Source organism: Otolemur garnettii, unplaced genomic scaffold (genome assembly GCF_000181295.1).
Source record: "Otolemur garnettii isolate 467f Iridium unplaced genomic scaffold, OtoGar3 scaffold00096, whole genome shotgun sequence".
Lineage (NCBI taxonomy): Eukaryota > Metazoa > Chordata > Mammalia > Primates > Galagidae > Otolemur > Otolemur garnettii.
The window spans coordinates 7,872,607-7,881,330 of NW_003852491.1; the positions used below are offsets into that span (position 1 = coordinate 7,872,607).

Here is an 8,724-nt window from a genome sequence, read left to right on the forward strand (position 1 = left end):
GGGTCTGGGCTGGGGATTCGAACCCGCCACCTTAGGTGTACGTGGCTGGTGCCTTAGCCGGTTGAGCTATAGGCGCCAAGCCCAGAGTCTTACTTTGTTGCCCTCGGTAGAGTGCCATGGCATCATAGCTCATAGCAACCTCCAGCTCTTGGGCTTAGGTGATTCTCTTGCCTCAGCCTCCCGAGTAGTTGGCACCCACCACAATGCCCAGCTATATTTTGTTGCAGTTTGGCCGAGGCTGGGTTTGAACCCGCCACCGTCGGTAGTTGGGGCTGGTGCCCTACTCACTGAGCCACAGGCACAGCCCCTGTTTACAGCTTCCTAAAGAGTGCTTGACATATGAGCAAATGCTCATGTGTTAAGAAAAATAACAAAAAAACCCACAACCTGGCCCTGGTCCTCTAGGGCTACCAAGACTGGCTTAAGATGGTAGAGAAAGCAGCTGGAAGGGTTTAGGTTAAACTATAGGAAGAACTTCTCAGTAACCATGACAGAACCAGAAGGGCAGCTTGCCCTTGCAGGTATGTGTTCAGCCCTTTATGGAGAGGAAGGAGGCCTAACTCCTGTGGGCAGCAGGGACAAGCTGCCAGCCTATTTTCTGGGGGTAGGGGCTGATAGCACCCCAGGCCTTGCTGACTCCATGCCAGAGATGGAATTAACCATAAATCACCCTTCTCAGTAGGCCCTTTAACTCCCTCTGACTCACATCCTTCTCAGTTCCAGAGAAGGCAAACACTGGGGGAGGGCCAACACCAAGGTCCGTGGCAGAGAGATGGTTCAGACTTGGCCAATTTATTTAAGAAATTTTATTGCTCAGAATCTTCCCTCCTTGAGCAGTGGCAGGAGCTTTGGAAACCAGCCCTTGGGGACAGAACCAAAGAGACCGGGTAGAAAAAAGAGAACATGGCATACTTGGTCCACTGTCTTGAGTTTGGGTCTTGTAGCTGGAGGAGGGGGATATCTAGTAGGCCTTCTAGCGACCCGCTTGAGCAAGGCTCATATGCTAAAGCAAAGGAGACAAAGCCAGCCTGGCTTGGGGTGAGGGCTCAGTGCCCTTTAACTTTGTCCTGGGGTTCTCGGACCTTCTGGAAACTTAGCAACATCAGGCCCACGTTGATGGCATAGGTGGTGATGCAAACGATGCAGAAATCATAGAGCACGAAGAACAGGATCCAGGCCAGATAGACAGAGCCAGCCAGAGACACCAGGGAACTCAACACCAACAGGATTGAGGCCCAGCGTGTCCGTAGGCAACCTGCAAGGCAGAAAAGGGTGAGACATGGGCTTCAGGGGCTGGCCACCTCTGAAATACTGCGGTGACTTCATAGGGCCACTCAGACAGCAGGAGCTGCCAAGGAAGTGTCTAAAACAAGAGGCTCCACCAGGCCCCCTCCAGGACCTTGGTTCCCTTCTGTTCAGTTTTCCCTAGGACCAAATAGTGAATTTTCCCATTGAGCTCCACATGAGATAAAAGATCACCCTTGGATTCCCTTCAAAAAGAAATTTCTGAGTCTTTTCCACCCTGGGGTCCTAGGGTGTTTTTAAGGGCCCTTCACCTTCTGATAGTATCTAAACCAGCTAAAAGACTGTTTGCTCTTGCCTCCTCACTCCCACGATTCTCAGTGATAATCAGCTAGCTGGCTGTCAGCTGCCTGGGGTTGGCCAAGGGGAAGAGGCCTGCCATGAAGGGGCAGGGCCACTTACCTAACAACAGCTGTAGTGTGTAGAAGATGCAACCGTATATGCTGTTGGATTGATTGAGGATATTGTCCGGTCCCAGCATGTGCTCTACCAGCCCGAAGCCCTGGCCCCACCTAGTGGTGGTGGTTATGGTAGGGGACCCAGGTTAGGAGTGTCAACCTAGTGCCTGGACCCAGTCCTGGAAAGGTGACTTCCAGGAGGTCACTGTCCCCTATTCCCATTTCCCCCTTCCCCCCAGTCCAAGGGTGGATGACCTGGTGCCTAGTACCTTTGGCCAAGTCAGGTTTCCATATCACTGCCCCTATCATTTCCAATCCTGAGTCCAAGCCTGGCCATCGCTCTTCCATAGGCCCCTCTTTTCATCCTAAACTTCCAATTTTGTGTGGGGGTGGGGTGGGGTGGGGGAGACAGAGTCTCATTTTGTCCTCCTTGGTAGAGTGCCAAGATGTCAAAGCTCACAGCAACCTCAAACTCCTGGGTTCAAGTGATTCTCTTGCTTCAGCCTGCCCACTAGCTGGGAGTATAGGCGCCTGCCACAAAGCCCGGCTATTTTTAGAAACCCCCTTAGAGACCGGGGTCTCGTTCTGGCTCAGGCTAGTCTCTTGCCTTGGCCTCCTCGCAGAGCACTTCGCCCAGAGTGCTGGGATTAGAGGCGTGAGGCACGTCGCCCGGCCTCCTCCAATAATTTAAGAAAGCACAGCTGGATTGACCCCATTTGAGTTACCAGAGCCTGGGAACAAGGGAAACTGTCTTTGCCCTAGACCCCTCAAATCTCCAATTCCCTGGCCACCCATTCTCCTCCTTCGTATTCCTTCATCGCTAAACATTGGTCCTCAAGCACAACCAGACCCAGCCACCTTGTCCCTGGGCACGGCAATCACCAGCGCCCCCGATTGCCATCCTAAAGACCACCATCGGTCCCTACGCGCTACCCTACCTTCCTCTTTTTCCCAGTCACCGTTATTCCTTGACATCTGATCGGAGCGCGAATCCCTAGTCCCCTGCCCCGTAGTCTGTCTGCAACAAGAGTATCTCTGAGTAGCCCAGCGCCTGTGCAACACACCCTCGAGTAGTTCGGCCCCCAAGCGTCCGTTCCCTGGGCACCTCGATCCCAGAGTCCAGAATCATTTAGCAATCTTGCCTTCAAGCACATGTACCCGGAGCTTTTCACTCCCGCACGCACCTGGAGGAGAAAACCCGCGAACAGCTGATGGCTGTGCCTACGTCGCAAAGCGCGCGGTAATCTCGGTCCCGGGCGCGTGCCGCCTTCACGTGCAGCGCGTAGAGAGAAAGCCCCAAGCCTGCCAAGCAGAGAGCGAGCCGCACCCATCCGGGGCTCCCCCAGGAGGTACCCATATCTACAGGTCCAGCCCGAGGCGCCAGCGAGGAGAGAGCCTGCCACGGTGAAGAGGCGGGACAGAATCTGTCCCTGCCCATCCCGCCCCTATGGCTGGGACGATTGGTCTGCCAGGTCTCCCACTCCGTGATCCAATTGGTTGTTCGTAGGTCTCAACAGCGTAAGGCGAGGCAGGAAAATACCGAGATAACAAGGAACGCTGGGACTGGCAAAGCGTCCAGGGAGGTGGGAGATCACCGACAAGGCAGCCGCCGTGCATGACGGGAGTTGTAGTCGCGGCGGCTTCGAGACAGCAAGAGAAATGGAGTCTCTAGAGTTTTAAATGATACTGATGTGAGGGGCAGTATTTTATGCTTAGCCCATGATAAGGTCTGTTCTAAGCACTGGAATATCCGAGACCTAGAGACCAGCGGATCAGGGGATACTGCCACCTATTTAGGAACCCATCTTCCCTGAAATTATTTTTGAGACAGAGGCTCACTTTGTCGCCCTTTTAGAGTGCCGTGGCGTCACAACTCACTGCAACCTCAAACTCTTGGGTTTAAGTGATTCTCCTGCCTCAGCCTCCCAAGTAGCTGGGACTCCAGGCGCCCACCACAACGCCCGGCTATTTTGTTGTTGTTGTAGCAGTTGTCCTTGTTTAGCTGGCCTGGGCAAGGTTCGAACCCACCACCCTCGGTGCTTGTGGCTGGCGACTTAACCACTGTGCTACGGGCGCCAAGCCACCCTAAAATTATTTCAGACACCCTTGGTGCAATAGCCTCCTGTGCTCCCAGGTTGCTTAGCCATTCCCTCCTGCTGTCTCACCAGGGCTGGCTGGTCTTCCTCTCCCTCTCACCCATAAATTCCCAGCGCTATTGCCTTGACCACTCTCTTGACAACAATACTTGTCTACTATGCGGTGTGTAGTTCCCAAAACCCAAGTATGGATCAACTGAACAGTCATCCCTCCTGTCCGAGCTTTCTGTAGGCAGTTGAATGCTTTCCTTCACAGACATGCGATCTGTTGATGATCTGTCTCTTCTATACCTTCAACCTCTCCTTTCTTGTCCTCTACATTGAAACTTGTTTCTAGGCTCGGTGCCTGTGGCTCAAGTGGCTAAGGTGCCAGCCATGTACACCCAAGGTGGCGGGTTCGAATCCAGCCCGGGCCAGCTAAACAACAATGATGGCTGCAACCAAAAAATAGCCAGGTGTTGTGGCGGCGCCTGTGGTCCCAGCTACTTGGGAGGCGGAGGCAGGAGACTCCCTTGAGCCCAGGAGTTGGAGGTTGCTGTGAGCTGAGATGCCACAGCACTCTACCCAGGGGGACAGCTTGAGGCTCCTGTCTCAAAAAAAAAAGAAAGAAAAAAGAAAAGAAACTTGTTTCTCTTTCCTATCTCAGAAACAGCAACAAATCTCCATTCACCAAGAGTACCTTCAAGGCTGCAGTGAGCTATAATCCACTACACGCCAGCCTGGGTGCCAAGCAGAACCTTATTTCAAAAAGAAAAAAATTCTTTCATCAACTCCCCCATTTCTAGTATCTCATCTTCTCCTTCATAGTCAAGTTTTGGGAAAGATTTTATTATACATTCCCAGCCTCTACTTCCTTATTCTTCCTTGCTGCCCACACCATAAATTAGCTCCTGCTTCTAGCACTCCCCTGACACCTAGTGGCTGGTATCACCAGGATGCTAAACCCAGTGGTTATTTTTCAGGTTTTATCTCGCTTAGCCTCCCAACAGTATTGGTCTCTATTTCCCACTCCTTCTGGGTAACTCTCTTTTCCTGTGCATTCTGTGATATTTCACTCTCCTTTTGGCCCCCCTTCCTCTTCTTTTTCTGAGATCTACTCTCTTTGGAAGAAGAGTGGTAGAATAATATGACATAATAATGATCTCCAGGCCAGGTGCGGTGGCTCACTCCTGTAATCCTAGCACTCTGGGAGGCTGAGGCTGGTGGATTGCTTGAGCTCAAGAGTTCGAGACCAGCCTGAGCAAAAGCAAACCCCTGTCTCTACTAAAAACAGAAAAACAGAGGCAAGAAGATTGCTTGAGCCCAAGAGTTGGAGGTTGTTGTGAGCTATGATGCTACAGTACTCTATCCAGGGCAACAGCTGGAGACTCTGTCTCAAAAAAAAAATGATGATGATCTCCAAATATGTCCATGTCCCCAATAAAAAAAAGAAAAAAAATATGTCCATGTCCTAATCCCTGAAACCTGTGAATATATTACATAGCAAAAGGTAATTAACATTGCAGACGGAATTAAGTTTGCTCTGCTAATTTTAAAACAGGGAAATGATGCTGCATTAGGTCCAATATAATCCCAAGGGACTGTAAAAATGAAAGGGTGGCAAATGAAATCAAAGGGAAATATAAGTGCAGAAGAAAGACAGAGAGCTGCAATGTTGCTGGCTTTGGAGATGGAGGAAGGGAGTCATCAGCTAATAATAGAGGCAAGTAGCCTCTAGAAGGAAAGAGCAAATAAATAGATTCTCCCTTAGAGCCACAAGAAAGGAACAATTTACATCTTGATTTTAGCCCAGTGAGACCCTGTCCAACTTCTAAGCTACGGAACTGTAAGATAAATTTGTAGCGTTTGAAGCTACTAAATTTGTGGCACTATATTACAACAGCAATTGGAAACTAATATAGGAGACTATGATTTAGGCCTCCTTCTCATGTCTCTCTACCATCTCCTAGGGTGTTCCTGTTCTGGCTTCTTCTAGAATAAGCGATCTAAGAGGGAGCAAGATGGAAGTCACAGCCTGAGCAAGAGCAAGTCCCCCATTTCTACAAAAAGTACAAAAATTAGCCAGGCATGATGGTGCATGCCTGAAGTCCCAGATACTGGGAAGACTAAGGCAGAAGGATTGCTTGAGCCCAGGAGTTTGAAGTTACAATGACCTATTTGTTACAGCTTCAAACCCATGGCAGAACACCTCCTGGATGTTGCCTTGGGTAGAGTGCCATGGCATCAGCCTAGCTCACAGCAACTTCAGACTCCTGGGCTCAGCCTCCCAATCAGCTGGGCCTACAGGTGCCCACCACAACATTAGTTTTTCTACTTTTAGGAGAGATAGGGTCTCACTCTTGCTCAGGCTGGTTTTGAACTCTTGAGCTCAAGCAATCCACCTGCCTCAGCCTACCAAAGTGCTAGGATGATAGGCATAAGCCACCAGGTTCAGCTCAGACCACTATTCTGGTCCAAGTTATCATGTCTCACCTAGATAATTACAGTATCCTCGTTGGTTTCTAAAATATAGTTGTCCTCCACCCCAAGAACTATTCTCCACACAGCAACCAAAGTTATCCTTTCAAAAACAAAGATGTGGCTCAGCACCTGTAGCTCAAGTGGCTAAGGCGCCAGCCATATACACCAGAGCTGGTGGGTTCGAATCCAGCCCAGGCCCGCCAAACAACAATGACGGCTGCAACCAAAAAATAGCCAGGCATTGTGGCGGGCACCTGTAATCCCAGCTACTTGGGAGGCGGAGGCAGGAGACTCGCTTGAGCCCAGGAGTTGGAGGTTGCTGTGAGCTGTGATGCCATAGTACTCTACCTGGGGGGACAGCTTGAGGCTCTGTCTCAAAAATAAAAATAAAAAATAAAGAATAAAGATGTATAGCTGGGCATTGTGGCAGACACCTGTAGTACCAGCTACTTGGGAGGCTGAAGCAAGAGAATCACTTAAGCCTAAGAGTTTGAAGTTGCTGTGAGCTGTGATGCCATGGCACACTACCAAGGGCGACATAGTGAAACTCTGTTTAAGGAGGAAGGAAGGAAAGAAGGAAGGAAGAAAAGAAGGAAAGGAGGGAGGGAGGGGAGGGGGAAGGGAGTTTTGTTGGGCTGGGCGCAGTGGCTCACACCTGTAATCCTGGCACTCTGGGAGGCTGAGGTGGGTGGATTGCCTGAGCTCACAGGTTTGAGACCAGCCTGAGCAAGAGTGAGACCCATCTCTTAAAAATAGCTAGGCGTGGTGGGTGCCTGTAGTCCCAGCTACTCAGGAGGCTGAGACAAGAGAATCGCTTGAGCCCAAGAGTTTGAGGTTGCTGTTAACTGTGATGCCACAGCACTCTACGAAGGGTGACAAGTGAGACTCTGTCTCAAAAAATAAATAAATAAAAGATGTAGTTTTGTCGCTCTGCCTTTCAATAGTGTCCCATTTTAATAGCTCCTAGAATAAATCCCGTCTAAAGTTTCATGTTTCCTTCATTTATTTAACAAATGTTTATTGGGTACCAATTATTTGTCAGGGATTGTGTTTAGGGGCTTGGAATAACTCAGTAAAGCAGACAAATACTCATGTGTTTGTCTTACATTGTAGAAAAGAAGAGGTGAATGAGCAATTAATCTAATAAATATGTAAAATACACAGATAGCATGGAGTTGGTAATAAAATGCTACGGATAAAATAAAAAGATCAGAATGGAGGTAGTTGCAATTTTATTTGTTTGTTTATATATTTATTTGAGACAGTCTCACCTTCTTACCCCAGGTAGAGTGCCTTTGGGGTCATAGCTCACTGCAACCCCAAATATCTGGGTTTAAGTAATCCTCTTGCCTCAGCCTCCAGAGTAGCTGGGACTACCAGCATGCACTACCACTCCAAGCTAATTTTTCTGTTTTTAGTAGAGACAGGGTTTTGCTCTTGCTTAGGGTGATCTCCAACTCCTGAGCCCAAGCAGTCCACTCGCTTCCACCTCCCAGAGTTCTAGCATTACAGGTCCGAGACACCAGGCAGCCAGTGATTGCAATTTTTAAAAGGATGAACAGGTGGGTTTCATTCAGTTGATATTTGAGCAAAAGCTTGAAGGTGAGGGCACGAGCTATGCGCTTATCTAGCGCAATAATGCTCCAGGCACAGGGCACAGCCAGTAAAAGGCCATGAAGCGCAGCGAGTGAACAGCCAGTTCACAGTGTGGCTGCAGCAGAGTGTGGGGGGCAAGGGCAGAGAGAAAAGAGGCGTGGCAGTCTTTTAATCATTCGAGGCCTCAATTCTCGCATCCGTAAAATAAAGAATGGGTTGTTACAAAGATTACATTAATACATAACAAAGCTCTTACAAGAGTACGGGACCTAAATACAGTATTCTGAAAGAGGACTCGTGAGGTGCATGTCCAGCCTCAGCCGCCGGGGGCAGCAGCGAGTTTGGGACGAGCGTTAGCGGAGTGTTCTGGGTCAACTGGGGTGAGGTCGTTGCCAGACGCCTCCCGCCTTTCTGGTAGCCACAGCTGCTTACTCCCACGGCTCCAGTCCACGCTGCGGCCACGTGAGTGCCCAGCTCTGGCGCACCCGAGTACTCTGAGTCCTTGCTGCTTTGCGCAGGCGGTCCTCCCCACCAGGAGCGCCCTTGCCTCTCCCTTCTGCCTGCCTTGGGCAAGTGGCCTCCTGGCCGGACTGCAGGACATTGCCAGGATGCTGGGGAAAGTGGGGAGGAGCAGCATCGGGGTGAGAAGCAAGGAGGAGGCTCGGGCACTCAGGGAGCTCCTTTCCCATGGGCTATTTCCCCCAGGGCCTCAAGAAGTCCAGCCATGGTGAGCAATCCCACTTCCAAGTTTAAAGACAGCCTCCAAAGGCCGGTGCCATGGCTCACGCCTGTAATCCTAGCATTCAGGGAGGCGGAGGCGGGTGGATTGCTTGAGCTTTTGGTTCGAGACCAGCGTAAGCAAGAGTGAGACC

At 50.3% G+C, this 8,724-nt stretch overlaps 1 protein-coding gene across 2 annotated transcripts; it reads right to left on the minus strand.

The window, feature by feature from the left end:
* Positions 1-776: 776 nt before the first annotated feature.
* On the minus strand, positions 777-3,197 carry VKORC1 (vitamin K epoxide reductase complex subunit 1). 2 transcript variants are annotated; one of them, XM_003795831.3, is made up of 3 exons: positions 2,885-3,197; positions 1,705-1,814; positions 777-1,255 (listed from the first exon to the last, which is right to left on the minus strand). In XM_003795831.3, the coding sequence occupies exons 1-3, from the start codon at positions 3,136-3,138 to the stop codon at positions 1,047-1,049; spliced, it is 573 nt and encodes a 190-aa protein (XP_003795879.2). In that variant the 5' UTR covers positions 3,139-3,197; the 3' UTR covers positions 777-1,046. The 2 variants fall into 2 exon arrangements, with proteins under 2 accessions (XP_003795879.2, XP_012664384.1); XM_012808930.2 differs by lacking the exon at positions 1,705-1,814 and having other exon boundaries at positions 2,885-3,118.
* Positions 3,198-8,724: the final 5,527 nt, after the last annotated feature.

Excerpts from the sequence above, each read along its gene's own strand:
- VKORC1 (XM_003795831.3), bottom strand. The coding sequence starts at position 3,138 with ATGGGCAGGGACAGATTCTGTCCCGCCTCTTCACCGTGGCAGGCTCTC. Across the intron at positions 1,815-2,884 it reads TCGCGGGTTTTCTCCTCCAG|GTGGGGCCAGGGCTTCGGGC; the intron begins GTGCGTGCGGGA and ends CACCACCACTAG. Across the intron at positions 1,256-1,704 it reads CACACTACAGCTGTTGTTAG|GTTGCCTACGGACACGCTGG; the intron begins GTAAGTGGCCCT and ends TCTGCCTTGCAG.